The sequence below is a fragment of the Taeniopygia guttata genome, chromosome 25 (genome assembly GCF_048771995.1).
Source record: "Taeniopygia guttata chromosome 25, bTaeGut7.mat, whole genome shotgun sequence".
Classification (NCBI taxonomy): domain Eukaryota; kingdom Metazoa; phylum Chordata; class Aves; order Passeriformes; family Estrildidae; genus Taeniopygia; species Taeniopygia guttata.
The window spans coordinates 7,598,667-7,617,170 of NC_133050.1; the positions used below are offsets into that span (position 1 = coordinate 7,598,667).

At 51.9% G+C, this 18,504-nt stretch overlaps 2 protein-coding genes and 1 long non-coding RNA gene across 4 annotated transcripts; 1 reads left to right on the forward strand and 2 right to left on the reverse strand.

The window, feature by feature from the left end:
- Positions 1-1,307: 1,307 nt before the first annotated feature.
- On the reverse strand, positions 1,308-5,530 carry LOC105758851 (uncharacterized). The gene is made up of 2 exons (XM_041721020.2): positions 5,414-5,530; positions 1,308-4,026 (listed from the first exon to the last, which is right to left on the reverse strand). The coding sequence occupies exon 2, from the start codon at positions 4,004-4,006 to the stop codon at positions 2,270-2,272; it is 1,737 nt and encodes a 578-aa protein (XP_041576954.2). The 5' UTR covers positions 4,007-4,026; positions 5,414-5,530; the 3' UTR covers positions 1,308-2,269.
- Positions 5,531-9,634: 4,104 nt separating this feature from the next.
- LOC140680604 (uncharacterized) lies at positions 9,635-16,579 on the reverse strand. Of its 2 annotated transcripts, none has more exons than XR_012051954.1 (2): positions 16,096-16,579; positions 9,635-10,488 (listed from the first exon to the last, which is right to left on the reverse strand). It is a non-coding gene; the product is annotated as an uncharacterized lncRNA (long non-coding RNA). The 2 variants fall into 2 exon arrangements; XR_012051955.1 differs by lacking the exon at positions 9,635-10,488 and adding an exon at positions 11,429-11,633.
- Positions 14,952-18,437, forward strand: LOC105758852 (uncharacterized). Its single transcript, XM_030291671.4, has 2 exons — positions 14,952-15,056; positions 16,681-18,437. Exon 2 carries the CDS (start codon positions 16,703-16,705, stop codon positions 17,645-17,647), a length of 945 nt encoding a protein of 314 aa, XP_030147531.4. The 5' UTR covers positions 14,952-15,056; positions 16,681-16,702; the 3' UTR covers positions 17,648-18,437.
- The last annotated feature ends 67 nt before the right edge of the window (positions 18,438-18,504 follow it).

The window sequence follows — 18,504 nt, forward strand, 5'->3', positions numbered from 1 at the left end:
AAAGCATCCCCAAATCCCGGTGACCCCAAAATCCGGGATCCAGCCCCCAAGGAGGATTTTCTGGAAGATTCTGTGGGAAAAGCCACAAGGCCAGCCCGAGATGGGACAGCTCCTCCAAAGGTCATGGATCCAGGCTGGGAATGTTGGGAATGTTGGGAATGTTGGGCCTGTGGAGACCCCAGAGCCCCCCCAGGATCTGCAGGGGCTCCAGGGAAGTTGGAGAGGGACTTTCCCTCAGGAACTGCAGGGACAGGACACGGGGAATGGAGCCAGGGGGTCAGAGGGGGAATTTGGGTGGGATTTTGGGGAGGAATTGTTCCCTGTGAGGGTCCCAGGTTATCCCATGGATTTCCCATCCCTGGGAGTGCCCAAGGCCAGGCTGGAACCACCTGGGATAGGGGAAGGTCCCTGCTCATGGAACTGGGGTGGGATTTTTTTGGGATTTAAGGCTCCTTCCCATCCCAAACCATTCCAGAATTCCATGGGCTGCTTTAGATGGGATTTTAGGGATCAATCCTTCCCTGGCCCAGGTGCTTCCATGGAATCCCCATCCCTGGGAATGTTCAGGGCTGGATTGGAACCACCTGGGACAGTGGGAACGTCCCTGCCCATGGAATGGGATGATTTTGACGTCACTCCAACCCAAACCATTCCAGGATTTTATCCCAATTTTAAGTGGATCCAACAGGTCCCTGAAACCCAAACCATGCCAGGAATTTCCCCCTCAGTTTTCGGGGGATCCGGAGGGTTGGGTTGGACTGCGGGACCACGCCTGCCTCTGGGGGTGGCGGATTTTCCCCATTCCCTGTTGGAATAAAACCCCAAACTCCGAGGAAAAGGAGGCCCTGGGATCTCCCAGCACTTCCAGGAGCTCTTGGGCAACTCCAGGTGGCACCAGGAGGTCACCGAGGCAGGGAGGAGCAGGAAGGGATGCGGGACAGCGTCCCCAGCCCGGCCACACCCTCCTGTCCCCTCGGGTCACCTCGTGAGCTCCTGCTCGTTTTCCTAATGATGGGGCTCATCCATGGCATTTTCCAGCCTGGGTTTCGCTGGATTAACTAAAATACATATTTAATATTAAATAAAGATTTAATATTAAATAAATATTTAACATGAAAATAAATATCTTTGTTAAATAATATTTCCACGAAATAAATATGTCTATTAAATGTGTCCCATTAAATAGAGGTGTCATGTTAAATAGGTACAATAATATTAAATGTTTATATTATAAATAATAAAACAATCCTAATAGTATTTACTAAATATTTCTTTAATTAAATAAAAAACACCAAGAGGCAGAAACCTAAGATTTTAATCCGAGGTCAGGCAAGAACGTTTATTTAAGTTTACACATATATATGTAAAATATTAATATACTTCGGTAAATAAAGTTTTTTTTCAGTGCACATCTTCAGCAAAAGGAATTTAATTAATTACTTTTTTTTAATTAAACATTTCTAGAATAACCCTGCTATAACTTTCGTTATTTTGAAGAGTTTTCATTTCAAGTTGCAGTTTTTATTTTAATCAAAAAATAAAAATAAAAGGTTCAGGAGGGACATTTTGGGGAATTGCTGTTTGGGGACTCTGCAGGAGTCAGGGGTTTAAAAAAATGGGAATTCTGGCCACATTCCAGAGGGAAAACAGCTCTCCTCGACCAGGAGGGTCCTTTTCCACCTGAATTTTAGGAATTCCTTGGCTGTGCTCTGGAAGAAGCCTGGAGTCTCCCTCCCTGGGAATATTCCAGAACCATTAATTAATTTATTTATTCCCTGCTGGAACAGGGAATTTGGACCTGCTCTGGTCCCTCCAGACCCCTCCAGTCCTGGCATTCCGAGTGAGTTTTACCCAATTCCATCAGAAATTCACGTTCGCTTTCCCAAACATCCAAACCTGGATGTGCTTGAAAACTCCGAGCCTTGTGGAATCCAACTCAACCGGAACATTCCATCCCGATTCCAGGAATAAACCTGGAGATGTGATCTGGACCAGTCCCCTCGAAGCTGTGGGGATCTGGACTCCTCAGATCTTTCCATTCCTTCTTTTATTAATATTGATATTATTGCTTTAAAATCACCATTTCTTGGAATTCTGTGGGAATTCGGTCCCATCCCACCACCGAGGAAGGAGCCAGAGGCACCGGGAATGTCCCCACGGAACGGGAGGGAAACGCCAGACAGCCGGCATAGCGCGGATGGGAGCGGGAGAAGATAAAGAACCCAAACGCCGAATTCCCAGGGATTGTCCTTGTCCCATGCCCTGGTGGTCACCAGGGCCACTTGGGGGCCGAGCAGTACTTCTTGGAGTGGCTGGAGACCTTCACTCCACCGGACTGCTGGGGGACACACTTGGTGACACTTTGCTGGGGGACACAGATTGTGCCACACTGCTGGGGGGCACACTTGACACTTTGCTGGGGGACACATTTGGTGGCACTTTGCTGGGGGACGCACTTGGTGGCATTTTGCTGGGGGACACACTTGGTGACACACTGCTGGGGGGCACAGATTGTCCCATATTGCTGAGGGACACACTTGGTCATGCTCTGCTGAGGGACACAAATTGTGCTACACTGCTGAGGGACACACTTGACACTTTGCTGGGGGACGCACTTGGTGGCACTTTGCTGGGGGACACAGATTGTTCCATACTTCTGGGTGACACCTTTGGTGGCACTTTGCTGGGGGACGCACTTGGTCACGCTCTGCTGGGGGACACACTTGGTGGCACTCTGTTGAGTGACACTCTTGGTCACACACTGCTGGGGGACACACTTGGTGGCACTTTGCTGGGGAACACAGATTGTGCCACACTGCTGAGGGACACACCTAGTGGCACTTTGCTGAGGGACACATTTGGTGGCACTTTGCTGGGGGACACAGATTGTTCCATACTTCTGGGTGACGCCTTTAGTGGCACTTTGCTGGGGGACGCACTTGGTCATACCTTGCTGGGGGACACATTTGGTCACACACTGCTGGGGGACACACTTGGTGGCACTTTGCTGAGGGACACAGATTGTGCCACACTGCTGGGGGACACACTTGGTGGCACTCTGTTGAGTGACACTCTTGGTCACACACTGCTGGGGGACACAGATTGTCCCACACTGCTGAGGGACACCTTTGGTGGCACTTTGCTGAGGGACACAAACCGTCCCACTCTGCTGCTGCTGGGGGACACAAATGCTGGCCCCGCCAGTGTCACACTGCTGCGGGACACACGTGGTGACACACCTGCTGTGCCACTGCTGGGGGACACCGGCGGTGACACTCTGCCGCTGCTGGGGGACAGGCGCTGTCACCCACCGGTACGAGACGCCCCGGGCCGCGCGCTGCTGGGGGACACAGGTGGTGGCACACCTGGGAACACCCTGCTGGGGACAGACACTGGTCACACACTGCTGGGGGACGCACCTGGTGGCACTCTGCTGCCGCGGGACACCCTTGGTGACGAACGGCGGCCGCGGCACGCAGGTGGTGACACACCTGGGGACAACCTTCTGCTGCTGGGGGCTGCACTCAGGCGGTGGCACCTGCAGCTGCTGCGGCACGCACTGGGTGACCCCCGCGCCGCCCGTCACACGCTGCTGCGGCACGCAGGTGGTGACACACCTGGGGACAACCTTCTGCTGCTGCGGGACGGGCGGGCACTGCTGTGGCACCTGCAGCTGCTGTGGCACGCACTGGGTCACCCCCACCCGGTGTGGCACACACTGGGTGACGCGCTGCTGCGGCGGCGCGCACGTCGTCGCCCGCCTGGGGACAATCTGCTGGGGCACGCAGAGGGGTCCGTGGAGCTGGCAGGGTGGCACGGCCTGGGTGACGCTCTGCTGGTGACACACGCTGGAGGACATCGCCCGCTGCAGGGGCACCTGGCCGGGCACGGCCTGGGGGATGCAGGTGGTGGAGTGCCACCGCTGAGCCGGGAAGGGGACGCCAGGGGACAGCGCCATGGGGTCCTGGTAGAGTGGAGGGAGGTGCTGGTGCAGGTGGCAGGACATCTTGGGGACACGTGGCAGGACTGGAAGGACACGGACGGGGTCGGAATCAGGTGAGGTTTGAGGTCCCTCCCAACCCAACCCTTTTGGTGGCACCTGAGGGAGTCCCCAAAGCTCAGGGACACGTCCCAGCTGTGTCCCAGCCCCAGCTGGTGGAGGTCTCGGGGACATCTTGGGGACACTTGAAGGACACGGTGGGGTTGGAATGAGGTGAATTTTAGGGTCCCTCCCCACCCGTTTGCTGACACCCAAGGACACCTGGACAGGTGGGTTCCCTGCTGTCCCCACACCTCGGGGACATGTCCCAGCCGTGCCACCATCCCAGCACGGCCCCAGCAGCACCTGAAGGACCCAACCCCTCGTTTTTAACTCTGAACCACGTCTTGAAGCCAACTGGGGACATTCGGGGACACTCAGCACTGAATGTCATGCAAAAAACCCCAATTAATTAAATTAATGAATTAAAACTTTCCTCGCTCCCAAACTGCCCTTTTCCAGGAGCAAATCTGGGGTTCAGACACTCAGCAGTGAACCCCGAGAGTCCTCTCCCACTCCAGCACAGAAATTCCAACCGATCCGCTTTAAAATCCTCACCCAGATTGCATTTTTCACACGGGAAAATCAGGAATAAATCTGAATTTCGTAATCCCAACATCCCAGAGTGCTTTGGGTTGGAAGGGGCATCAAAGATCAACTCAACCCCTGTCATGGGACACCTTCCACTATCCCAGGTCACTCCAGCCTGGCCTGGGACTCTTCCAGGGATGGAAAATCCATGGAATATCCTGTGCCAGGCTCTCCTCACTCACACAGGGAACAATTCCTTTCCAAATCCAACCTCAGTTTCTTCACTTTCACTTTTACCCCATTCCCCATTTGCCTGTCGCTCCAGCTCCTGATGGAAAGTCCATCCCACCACCTTTCCTTGCAGGGAGCGTTCTCTAGTCCCACCCCAAAACGAGCTGGTATTTTTTTCTATAATCACCCCAAATCTTTGCTTGGAATCCACCAATACCTCCCCAAACTGAGGTTATTTTTCCTAAAAGCACTCCGGATCTCTCCCTAGAATCCACCAATCCCACCCCAAAATGAGCTGGTATTTTTTTCTCTAAGCACCCCAAATCTTTGCTTGGAACCCACCAATCCCACCCCAAAACGAGCTGCTATTTTTCCTAAAGCCACCCCGGATCTCTCCCTGGAATCCACCAATCCCACCCCAAAACGAGCTGCTATTTTCCAAACCCAAGCCCCAATCCCAAACCCCGTCCAACCTGGCCTTGGACACCTCTTGGGACGGGGAATCCCCTCTGAGCCACCCAGCCCATCCCATCCCATTCCCACTCTGACAATCAAGAATTCTGCCCGGAATTCCCGTCCCAGTGTTTCCAGAGGCTCAGGATCCGGACTCACCCAGCTCCCAGGGGCGGGAAGAGCTTCCAGAGGCGACCGGCGCATCCCGGCTCCGCCGGAGGTTTTATAGGGCCGCCGGAGGAGCCGCCAGGTCCCGTAACCCCCGTGGCCCTCCCGGAGTGAGTCGGAGCCGCCGACTCATCCCGGACAATGAGTGGTTCCATGTCAGCTTCCCAGAGTAATTACCTCGGGATAATTAATCCTCCGTGGCGTTGGGAGCAGCAGCAGCCCCAGCCCCGGGGCTGTTTATGGGGAGTGAACCCCTGGATGTGTAGGAATGGGTTTTCCAGGGGGGTTTCCATACCTGGGGGTCTCACAGGGATGGGGTGGTGCCGGTTATTGATGGATTTGGGATTTGGGATGCCTGGTTATCCATGGGATTCTCCAGCCCCATGGTTTCATCTCATCCACCTCCCAACGCCCAGATTTTGGGACTGCTTGGCCAAGTTTTGGATGTGGATTTTGATCCATGGAGCACAAACAGGAAAACGAATGGCCCCTTATAGTGGGGGCAGCTCATTATCCATCAAAATCTTCATTTTTTAATTAAGAACTCCAGTTCTCTCCCCGCCCTGCAGTCCCAGCTCAGCGCTGGTGCCACCGGGGCTGGGCACAGCTTTGTCCTGGTCCCTCTCAGCTCTCCTCGGGATCACCAGGGAGAAATTGTCCCACGGCGCCAAGCAGGAAGGGCCTGGATTTGTTCCTGGATTCATTCCTGATGGAGAATTCCATAATTAAAGGAGGATTTCGCCCTCTCTGCTTCTTCCCCCACGTGGGGCACAATTACACAAGAGCTCCCAAACTTCCTGATCTGTTTTCATGTCCGAAATATTCGGGGCCCTTTCTCCTGGCCACAGAAACCATCCGGGTGTGGCTGTTCATCCAAGTTCACAAGAAACCATATTTTTTAATTTAAAAAATTAAAATACTCAGGACCTGCCCCGCTCCCTGTGGGTTTGGGCTCCGTGTTGGTGTCACCAGGGCTGGGCTTTATTTTGTCCTGGTCCCTCTTGGCCCTGCTGGAGCCAGCAGTGCCAAATTGGCCTTTTTGGGGTTATTTTGTGTCACAATGAGCCCATGAAAGTGCAGAGCAGATTTTAATGACTTTAAAAAATCCATCTTCTGTTTTTTGGGGGTTTTTTGTGTCACAATGAACCCATAAAAAGCACTGAGCAGATCTTTGGTGACCTAAAGAAAAGGAATTCCTGCTCTCAGGAGATTTTGAACCCCTGGGAGACAAGGAAGTGAATGCCTGGGGAAGTCACACGGGGCTGGAGGAAGTTTATCAGCTCCTGGGAGCTTTTTGTCACCTCTGGCTCCAGGTGTCCCCACGCGGGTCCCGGGGCTGTCACCTGTCCCCGGAGCAGCGGGAATGTGGCCCTGGTGACTCTCAGGTGACCGGGACAGGTGAGGCACAGCCCTTGCACAACCAGCTGGGCTGCCACCCAAAAATAAACTTCCTCCAAAAGTCTCGTGCAACTTTCTCACTGATTCAACTCCTTATCTCACACAGACTGAAAAAATCCTCATAAAACCAGGAGGTGGATTTTTTTAAGTCAATAAAATCTGCTCTGAACTTTTATGGGTTCGTTGTGACACAAAATAACCCCCAAAAAAACAGATGATGGATTTTTAAAGTCACTAAAAATCTGCTCTACTCTTTTATGGGTTCGTTGTGACACAAAAAAAACCCCAAAAAGGCCAATTTGGCCCTGCTGGCTCCAGCAGAGACCAGGACAAAATAAAGCCCAGCCCTGGTGACACCAACACGGAGCCCAAACCCCCAGGGAGGGGGCAGGGCCTGAGTATTTTAATTTTTGTAATTAAAAAGTGTGGTTTCTTGTGAACTCATGGACAAACGGCCCCGCCTGGGTGATTTTTGTGGCCAGGAGAAAGGGCCCCGAATATTTTGGACGTGAAAACGGATCAGGAAGTTTGGGAGCTCTTGGGTAATTGTGCCCCACGTGGGGGAAGAAGCAGAGAGGGTGAAACCCTCCCTTTTTTTGGGAATTCTCTGCCTGGAACGAATCCAGATTTTCCTGGTCAGCTCTGAGTGTCCGGCTCCACCTGGACCACAAGAACGTGGCTTTGTTGTGGCTTCTCTCCTGCAGGATTCATTTCTTTGATCTGAAGCCACAATTCCCCTGTGGTTTTCAGCTCCATTTTTGGAGGTTTGAAGCTCCCTTTGACCAAAAACAAGAAGTTCACATCCATAGAAATATAGCTCATAAACAGATCTCATTTATATAAATTTATTTTGATTTTTCCAGGTCGGGAACAGTGGCAGGTGGGACACCAGCAGGAATTTCCACCTGGAGAAGGTGGTCAGGCATTGGAAGGCGCTTCCCAGGTGGGAATTCATGGAGCAGGGCCGATTTTCCATCTCCTGAGGTTTCAACCCAACACCTCGGATCACACATTGAAAATTCACCTTTTTTTTCCCTTTTTCTCTCCTTTTGTTCTGCTGCCAGAGTTTCTATTTTTGGAGCAGGGAGGGAGCTCTGCATTCCTGGGGCCTCACCCTCCAAATCTGCATTCCTGACTTATTAAAGGTGGGGTGGAGAATCCCCGAGGTCCCACCGGGCTCCTCCTCCCGGGTTTTTGGGACCTCCCTCCTCCAACCCCTCTCTGCTTTAACGCCTTTCCTCCACCTTCACCTGGCGGCGGCTTCCTGGTGGAGTCAGGTGGGGTAAAAATGGCAGAATTCCAAAATCCCTGAAAAGAATTCCAAGGTGGGCGAGTCCAAGCTCGATCCCCACATGGACACCCAGAAAAACATCCAGGAATTCCTGGGACACCTCCAGGGGCGGCCAGTCCAACCCTCCCTGAGCCCCTTTCCAAGGCCTTTTCCCTTTTTCAGGAGGAATTTTCCCAAATTTCCCACCCTGGCTCAGCTCGAGGCCGTTCCCTCTTGTCCTGTCCCATTCCCTGGGATCAGATCCCAAATGCCCCCTGGCAGATCCCGAATTCCCCCTGGATCCCCCTTTTCTCCAGGCTGAGCCCCCCCAGCTCCCTCAGGACTCTCCATTCCCTTTTCCAGCTGCTCCAGCCCCATTCCCATCCCCGCTCCAGCTCCTCCCTGTCCCTTTTCATGAGGGGACAGAGGACCGAGTGTCCTCGAGTGTCCCCCGAGTGTCCCCCGAGTGTCCCCAACCACCAGAGCGCAGCATTGGCCCGCGCAGGCGGCTCCAGGAAAATCCCGTGGGATCCTCCCTCTCTCTGTGTCTCCAGGAAAAGTTTTAATTTCGGGTTTGGCTCAGCCCAGCCCCTTTTCTCCGCTGGATCTGGGAAGGAGCAGCACGGGCTGGGGTTGTCCTGCTGGGAATCCGCCCCAGAGAGAAGGACCTGGGGGTCCTGGTGGGCAAAACCTGTCCCCAGGGATTGGGAGGGATCCCAGGGATTGGGAGGGATACCCCACCTCTCTCAGGGCCTCCTGTTCGCGCTGGAAAAGCTGGGAATGTTGGGAATGTTGGGAATGTTGAGCCTGTGGAGACCCCAGAGCTCCCCCAGGATCCGCAGGGGCTCCAGGGAAGCTGGAGAGGGACTTTTCCTCAGGAACTGCAGGGACAGGACACGGGGAATGTCAGGGGGACAGAGGGGGAATTTGGGTGGGATTTTGGGGAGGAATTGTTCCCTGTGAGGGTCCCAGGTAATTCCATGGATTTCCCATCCCTGGAAGTGTCCAAGGCTGGGCTGGCCAGGGCTTGGAGCAACCTGAGGTGAGGGAAGTTGTCCCTGCCCCTGGGTTGGAACCGGATGAGCTTTACGGTCCTTCCCACCCAAACCATTCCAGGATTCCAAACCATTCCACCATTCTAAAACCACTCCACCATTCCAAACCATTCCATGATTCCAAACCATTCCACTGTTCCAAACCATTCCAAACCATTCCAAACCATTTCATGATTCCAAACCATTCCACTGTTCCAAACCATTCCATACCATTCCAAAACCATTCCATGATTCCAAACTATTCCATCATTCGAAACTATTCCAAAGCATTCCAAACCATTCCACCATTCCAAAACCATTCCAAAACCATTCCAAACTATTCCACCATTTCAAACCATTCCACCATTCCAAACCATTCCAAACCATTCCAAACTATTCCACAATTGCAAACCATTGCAAACCATTCCAAACAATTCCAAACCATTCCAAACCATTCCACCATTCTGGGCATGGGACAGGGACCAAAGGAAACATGAGGGGATGGGCAAAGACAGCACTCTAATTTAATTAATTAAATTAATTTGTAATTAAAGAGCTGCACAGGAGCTGCAGACAAGAAAACTTCTCTCATTATGAGTAAATTCCTGATTTGGGGATTCAACAGCGCTCAGGGCAAAATTAGAATGAAACTCCTCACCCGGGTCCCTCTTGCTTCACCCTAAAAGGGTTTTATTACTTAATTAACTCTTGGTTTCACTAATTAGGAACTCTTTGTTCTGGACCAGGCTCACGGGAGGTTAAGCATGGCTTCAGGGTCAGAATAACCCCTGTGACTTCTCAAAGCTCAGCTTTTTTTGGGTTCTGGCACCAATTTTTCTTCCCCCAGCACCTCCGTCCGTCAGCTCCATCCCTGTGCTGGGATTCCACGGGGAATAAAATCCTGGGATTTGGGGTTTGGGCCTCGTACAGGTGTTGGGACGGAGCAAATGGCGAGCCCAGGGTTGTAATTTTAATTATTTTAGTGATTAACTCAGCCTGGCTCATGGAAGTTATAGAAAGGACAAAATCCAAGATAAATCCTTTTGGTTCTTTGGCTCAAAGACCAATAATTGCCTTTCCCAGTGGCACCAGGAGCACCACAGAGCTGATATTCCAAAAACAAAAATGGATTTTATCCTTTTCCAAGAGGTCAGGGAAAGGTTGAAACCTGGCTCTGTATCCCAATTCCTCCTTGGGTGTCCCCAAGGCTGCTCCACTTTCCAGCAAAAAACCTGGGAAAGGCTGAACTCCAGCGAATTCATTCCCAGTGAGCTCCGGAGGGGGAATGAAGCAATCTGGAATTGGGTTCTTTGATGGGATGGCTGCTGGAAAAGTTGTGGGGTTTCAGTGAGGCAATCAGAGCCCTGTGGGGAAATGAGGGATAAATTTAGGCTGGAAATTAGCAGAGGTTTTCAAGGAGCAGAGAAGAAATTAGGACTAAATTTAGGCTGGGAATTAGGAGGAGGTTTTCAAGTGGAGAAGAAATTAGGGATTAATTTAGGCTGGGAATTAGGAGGAGGTTTTCAAGGAGCAGCCCAAAAGGACTGAGGAACAGGCTGGGAAATCCGAAAATGGGACTCAAAACAGGCACCAAGCTTTGGGCTGGAGTTTGGGGGATTTATGGGGAGGTTTTACAGGAGAGTCCCAGACCCAAGGCCGTGACTCAGCCAGGAAAGTCAGAGTTTTATAGGAATTGTCTTGATCCTGGGAAGCTCATGGAATTATGGAATGGTTTCGGTTGGAAGGGATCTTAAAAATCATTTCATTCCAACTTCTGCCATGGGACACCTTCTGCTGTCCCTGGTGGCCCCAGGCTCCAGGAATTGGTCACTTCCAGGGATGGGAAATCCATGGAATAACCTCACAGGGAACAATTCCTCCCCAAATTCCCTCTCTGTCCCCCTGACCCCATTCCCTGTGCTCTGTCCCTGCAGTTCCTGAGGAAAAGTCCCTCTCCAGCTTCCCTGGAGCCCCTGCAGATCCTGGAGGGGCTCTGGGGTCTCCACAGGCCCAACATTCCCAATATTCCCAACCTGTTGGAAAAAAGCAGCCAGGAAAAGACCATGGACACTCCAGATCGAGCCCTTGGATCCTGCAGCACTTGGGGGTGTCCAGGTTTTTTGGGACCGTAAATCCCACCCTGGGCCACGGGCAGGGACAATTCCCAGGTGGGTCCAGGCCCCTCCAGCCTGGCCCTGGCCACTTCCAGGGAAGCCACAAAGGTCTGGGAGTTTGGGACAGGAGCTGCTCCAGGCTCCAGACCGATACTGGGGAGATGCTGCAAGTGCTAATTAAGCCATCCAGCAGGTGCTAATTAAGCCTTTGTTTGATGAGTTCACCGCCATGTCCAGCCCGGAGCTGGACACAAAAACGAGATGGGCGGGAGCCGAATCCTCCGGAGAGCCCCGGGCCAGGCCCGGCCGGTTCGGCGGCTCCTGAGTCACGGCCGAAATCCAGCAGGGCAAAAGTTCCCGAGGATCCTCCCCTCTGTGCACAAAGGTCCTGGATCCTGGGGCAAAATCAGGGAGAATCCATGAAATCACGGGGGAAGGATCCTCACTTGCCAAAATAATCTGATCCCTAAACAAAAATGCCCAAATCCTGCGTGACATAAATCAGGGAGTGTCTGTGGAATCCTGAGTGAGGGTTCCTCACTTCCCAAAAAAATCCGATCCTTTCCCCAAATCCTGTGTGGAAAAAAGGTGAGGGAGCATCCACAGAATCCTGAGGGAGGGCTCCTCACTTCCCAAAAAAATCTGGGAATTGCAGGAAAATCCCCAAATCTGAGGTGGGAAAAAAGGTCAAGGAGTCCTCACTTCCCAAAACTTGGATCCATTTTCTTGGCAGAGTGAAGCGAAGGAGCTCCGGGACCCTTGGAGACACCGAGACACCTCCGGGACATCCCGGACAGAGCCACCAGCTCCCGTTTGGATCTCCTGGAATAACTCTTGGGAATCACCTGTTTGGCACCTGGGAGGTCCCTGATAAATTTGGGATTTGTGGGATCTGGAACAGCAATTCCCATCCGGGAATGCCGGGCTGGGAATTTCCTTCCCCGCGGTGTCGCGATCCCTGGAATTTGTGGCACATTTGGGACGGGCCAGGAGCTCCACGTTCCCTCCAGTCCCTCACGTTTCTCCCGTCATTTTCGCAAAGTTTTGTCTAAAAATAGATTTTTGTGCAATTCCTGGGGATGGGAAAAGCAATTCCACCTTTCCTCCAGGAAAAACGTTCCCTCCCTTTCCAAGGGCTGACTCTGGAACCTCTTTGGGCAATATCCATAATTTTTGTGCTGAGGTTGCTGCCCGGTGACCTCCAGAGCATTTCCAGACTGGATCCAAACCAGTTTAAGGTCAGGCCACATCTGCTGATCTCCAGACAGGGTTTAGGATTAGGTTTAAGATTCAATTTATGTTTAGGTCTCCACTCCCAGCCATGGGAAGTGTTTGACTTTAATCCCTGAGCGTTGCAAGTTCAGGGTTTATATTTGGCATAAAAATATCCCAGAAATCCTTGATTTACTGCTTAAATAAAAATGTCCCGAGCAGACGGAGGTGTTCTGTCCCTCTCTGCTCTGAGGGATGGACAGCACTGACCTGACGAGGAGAATTCCCTTGGGAATATTGCACAAAAATTCAGGTGGAAGGTTGGAGGTGGTGAAATTCCCTGTCTGCTCTCAAACTCGGCCACTCCGGCCTCGGCGGGACAAAAACCAGGATCAGGGAATGATGAAATCGTGGAATAATAGAATCAGGGAATCATGGAGTATCAGAGGATCATGAAATTGTGGAGTCAGAAAATCATGGAAAAATAGAATCAGAGAATTATGGAATCAGAGAATCAGAAAATCATGGAGTCAGAGGATCATGATCATAAAATCGCAAAATGATGGAATTAGGGGGATCGCAGAATCACAAAATCGTGGAAAATGGAGTCAGAGAATCAGAAAATCATGGAATAAGAGGATCAGAGAATCATGGAATCGTAGAATAACGGAAGCATAAAATCATGGAACAATAAAATCAGAGGATCCGAGAAAATCAGAGGACCATGGAAAGGTTTAGGTTGGAAAGGACCTTTAGGATCATCCCATCCCAAGCCCCTGGCACAGCCAGGGACAATTCCCACTGTCCCAGGTCTCTCCAAACCCCATCCAACCTCTTCTCGGACACCTCCAGGAATGGGGCAGTGCCGAACCCCAAGGTTTTGAGGACTCTGCTCTCCTTCCCTGCATCTCCCCGTGGGAAGGGCACAATTCCAGGAGCTTATCTCGGTTCCGAGCCCTGCCAGCCGCCGGTTGCCTCGAAAGCAGCCGGGCAGGTCTGGGAAGTGCCCTAATTCCAGCCTGGAATCGGCACCGGCGGAGCTCCGGCAAGGCCTGAGTCAGGCTTTGGGCTTGGGCTGGGGTATCCCCAAAGCTGGAGACTAAAGCCGAGCCCATCCCAGTGGGAACAGCAAGGCAGGACCCAGGGAAAACGGGAATTGCACGGACGGGAGAAAATTCTGGAATATTCTGGCTTTGTGCTGCCAAAGGGTTGTTGAGAGAGGAAGTTGCTCCATGCCGGGACCAGCCGCTTCCAGACACTGCCCAGGAATTCCGGGAGGTGACGTGGGACCAGCTCAGCCTGTTGGAAGTGATCACGTCGGGATCTTGATCCGATAAAAGCTCTGGAAAAGCCACGGAGATGAACCCGGGAGAGGCCCAGGATGACCAAAGGTGATGAAATTCCCGTCTGGGTGGGACACGGTGTCTCCAGGGGCCGTGTCTCTATGGATCCCAGAGATTTGGGGGATTGGGATTGGATTTTGGAGGGTTTTCCCACTCCATAAATGTTTGGGGTTTTTTCCACCTGGACTAATCCTCAGGGAATGCGCTGCACACACAGAGTTCCCTTTATTTCACATTGAGGCTGAAACACCTTTTTAAATTCCCTTCTGGAATTCCATGGGGCCGGTTCCCCAAATTCCATTTGGGTGGGAAAAATCTCAGATATTGTCAAAAATCCCTAGAAAGAAACTCATCTCCCTGCTCCATCACGTTTGGATGGGTGAGAGCTTCATCTCCATGGAAAACAAGATTTATCCAGAGAATTCCAGGATTATTGAGGTTGGAAAAGCCCTCCAAGATCATCAAGTCCATCTTTTGGTGGATCAACCCCTTTCCAGAGCCCTGAGGGGTGTCCAAGGAATTCCTTGGATACCTCCAGGGGTGGGAACACAAAACCTCACTGGGCAGACCCTGACTGCCTTTTCCAGGAGGAAATTCCTGGAATGTCCAGGAAACCCCTCCTGGTGATTCCAAACTGAAATGAAAGTTGAGGGAAATCCATGAAGTTCTTCCCAGGAAAACCCAGGAGAGGTTTACCTGTGGAATGAGCCCTGGATGGGTTGAGGTGGGAATTCCCAATAAATCCCAGGAATTTCAGACATCAGAGTGGGTTTTAGCTGTGGAATGACACCTGGATGGGTTGAGGTGGGAATTCCCAATAAATCCCAGGAATTTCAGACATCAGAGTGGGTTTTAGCTGTGGAATGACATCTGGATGGGTTGAGGTGGGAATTCCCAATAGATCCCAGGAATTTCAGACATCAGAGTGGGTTTTAGCTGTGGATGGGTTGAGGTGGCACCAAACCCCACCAAGCCCCCAAACCTCAACGGGGTCTCCAATAACTCCATGATCCCGAGGCTCTGACCTTTATCCAGGGAGAAATTCTACGGTTCACCGGGATTAGTCAGGGGAACGAACTCGGAATCCTCTCTGGAAAGTGCCTACGTGTAAAACCCGACCGGGCAAGGTTCTTGTGAAAGAATGAGCTCATCAGCCAGGAGGACTCATTCCCAGAAGGCAGGGCTTCCAAACCCTATAAAAGATCCCAAATCTCCCCGCTCCGGCATCCACTCCGCTCCCGCTGCTCCCTCGGCATCGGCTGGGTGAGTCCCAGAACCCGGAGGTTCCTCTGGGAGCTTCGGGATTGGGAATCCCGAGGTTCCTCTGGGAGCTTTGGGTTTCAGAGCTCTGAGATTTCTGGGGAGGTTTGGAATTGAGAATCCAGAGATTCCTCAGGGAGCTTTGGGATTGAACATCCTGAGATTTTTGGGGAGGTTTGGGATTGAGAATATCGAGATTTTGGGGGGAAATTTGGGACTGAGAATCCTGGGATTTTTGGGGAGGTTTGGATTCAGAATTCTGGGATTTTGGAAGGGGTATTTGGGACTGAGAATCCCGCTATTTTGGGGGGATATTTGGGACTGAGAATCCCAATATTTTGGGGGCAAGTTTGTGATTGAGAATCCAAATATTTTGGGGGGATATTTGGGACTGAGAATCCTGATTTTTGGGGGGGATATCTGGGGTTCTGCCTTTCAGGAAAGGTTGGGTTTGGTGCCTTGGGGTATGTGGAGGGTTCCTGGAAAGGAGGGAATTTGTGGGCGTTGGGTTGGCCTGGAAATGGCACTGGAAGGCAAATAAAGACCGAGCCTAAATCTGAGGGTAATTAAATCCTAAATTAGACCCTTCCTGAGGCACGGATCAGATGGAGTTCCGTTGGTTTAAGGACGAATCTCCTCCCTCCTGGGAAGGACAGCAAACCCTCTCCAAAATCAAAATTCAAATTGATTTTCCTTTGATTTTATATTTTAAAATATATTTTAAGCTTCCATTTCACCCAGGAATTCCTTGGGTGCAAATTTGGGAGCACGAGGGTGCTGCAGGTAGACAAGGAGTGAAAATATTCCCGGTGTGCCACCTCACCCGTGTCAGGAGCAAGATCTTAATTAATTATTTAATTAATTAAGGTCTTATCAGATGTGTGGGGAAAAAAAAAAAAAAAAAAAAAAAAAGGAAGAGAGGAGAGGAGAGAAAATTGGCTTGAGAGGAGCTGGGACCCCCCCGGGGAAGGGAGGAGGAATTTCCCCTCTCTCTGCCTTGGGAAGTTCAAATCCCTTCCAGCCTCGCTTTTGGAATTCTCACCTTTCTCTCCTGCCCTTGGATGTAAAAAATCCAGCGCAGGATTCCCGAGGTCCGGGCGAGCCTTCAGCGGCCACAAAATTGTCCCCAAATTGTTCCCAAATTGTCGGGGAGGAGAAATCCGCGCTGCCCGCTCTGACTCAGGAGGGGACAGCAGTGGCAATCCCGGACCTCGGGGACGCTTTATCCCAGAGAATTCCCTTCCAAGGACCGAGCCAAACCCTCGGCACCGTCACCGGAGCGAGAGGAGGAGCTGTCTCCTGGGAATTTAACCCTCAGCTCGCCGGAGCCTCGAGAAACCTCCCCTGCTGTTCCGAATTCCAAGGAAAAGCTGAAAATCGAGGGGCAAAAGGCAGGAATGATTTCGGGTTTACCAGTCCCAAGCACCCCCTTGGCCCCACATTTATATTCTTCTTTTTTTCTGGTACGACAAACGTCCTGAAATGTTTGGGTTTGGCCTCGGAACCCAAGGGCAGAGGAGGAAAACTGGGCTTTTTTTTTTTTTTTTTTTAAATTTTTAACACGCTTTTCAGAATTGTGTCACCCTCTCGTCCCAGTAACACAAGAAATTCACACTTTTTTTTCCAGGTGATCCCGTTTTCCCGCAGAGATGTCTCTGAACCAGATGCAAATCAAGCAGGAGCTGCAGCTCCCCCCCGGCCTGGGTAAAACCACCCCAAAACAGAGCCCGGAGCACCCCCAAATCCCGGTGCCCGCCCCCTGCCCAGAGCCGCTCCCGGAAAAGGCGATCCCAGAACCGGGAAAAGGGGAAGCTGCCGTGCCCCAGGAGCAGCAAACCAAATTCCCTCCGGTATTCCCGACCCCCGAGCCCGCTCCGCGCCTGGAAGAGAAATCCTGCCCGGAGCCGGCGCTGGAGAAGCAGGAGGCCAAGGAGATCCCGGTTCCCGTTCCCGTTCCCAGCTCCGAGCCCGCAGCCTGCGCCCAGGAGAAGCAGCAGTGCCAGGACATCCCGGTGTCCATCCCGGAAAAACAGGAATGCAAGGAAACCCCGGTGTCCATCCCGGAAAAACAGGAGTGCAAGGAAACCCCGGTGTCCATCCCGGAAAAACAGGAGTGCAAGGAAATCCCGGTGTCCATCCCTGATCCACACCCTGACCCTGTCCCGTGTGCCCAGGAGAAGCAGCAGTGCCAGGAAATCCCAGTTTCCACCCCTGATCCTGCCCAGGAAAAGCAGGAATGCAAGGAAACCCCTGTCCCCATCCCAGTTTCATGCCCTGAGCCCATTCCATGCTCCCAGGAAAAGCAGGAATGCAAGGAAACCCCGGTGTCCATCCCAGAAAAACAGGAATGCAAGGAAACCCCGGTGTCCATCCCGGAAAAACAGGAATGCAAGGAAATCCCGGTGTCCATCCCGGAAAAACAGGAGTGCAAGGACACCCCTGTCCCCATCCCGGTCCCAGACCCCACCCCGTGCTCCCAGGAAAAGCAGGAATTCCAGGAGATCCCGGTGCCCATCCCGGAGCAGCGCTCCCTTCCCGAGAAATTCCCTCCCCTGCAGCAGCAGGTGCAGCAGCCCGGCCCGTGGCAGAAGTAGAGGGAAAATCCCGAGCCCGGTGATTTTCTCCCCGAATCCAGAGGTTTTTCTAAGCCTTTTTTATTTTTTTCTTTTTTTTTAACCCCTGCCGAGCTTTTGTCGGGAATTCCTTCCAGCCGCCCCTCCCGCTAACGCCTTGTCCGTTACTAACAGCAGGGAATTCCCGTCGGGAATGCTTTCCAGCAGGGTTGTAGCTCTCCACCTTCCCAAATTCCTGCCCTTTTCCCCAGTCCCGCGGTTTTGGAGTGCCCAGAAAGCCCCAAAAAATCATGGAGCTAGGCGGGGTTCGTGAAGGTAAAGAAAAAAGCCCCAATTCCTTTTTCCCCCTGGATTCCACCTTCCACCTGGAATTCAGGAAGCTTTTCCCTATAAATAATCAGATTTGTGTGGAATCTGCCGCCAAAACGCTCAGAAATTCCCAAATCGGGAATTAGTCACGAATATTTGGTGGAATTAAAAAATAATCCTTTGGGACTGAGGGAGGAGAAAGGAAGAATTTTAGGATCAATCCGAGCTCACTCTCCCCTTCAATTTCCTCGGAGGTGTCAAAGAGCAGCTCAGGCCGTGAATATTCCATAATTACCCAAATTTATGGATAATTAACTCCACTCCAGACATGTTTGGGAAGGGATCAACCCCGGGCGTGGCGATAAAGGAGGAATTCCAGCCGGGAATGTTTCGCCACCCGTCGGTGTTTGGGACTTTGTCTCGTGAATGTTTTTGGCTGCTGTTGGATCCAGGATTTATTTCACTGTGAAAATTCCACAATAAAAGCGACTTTGAGTGCTGAGTTTTGGGAATTTTTTGTTCCTGGTCATGGGGGGTTTTATACCAGGTTGTGGGGGGGTTTGTAGCAA

Coding starts and splice junctions, on each gene's coding strand:
- LOC105758852 (XM_030291671.4), top strand. CDS start 16,703: ATGTCTCTGAACCAGATGCAAATCAAGCAGGAGCTGCAGCTCCCCCCC.
- LOC105758851 (XM_041721020.2), bottom strand. CDS start 4,006: ATGTCCTGCCACCTGCACCAGCACCTCCCTCCACTCTACCAGGACCCC.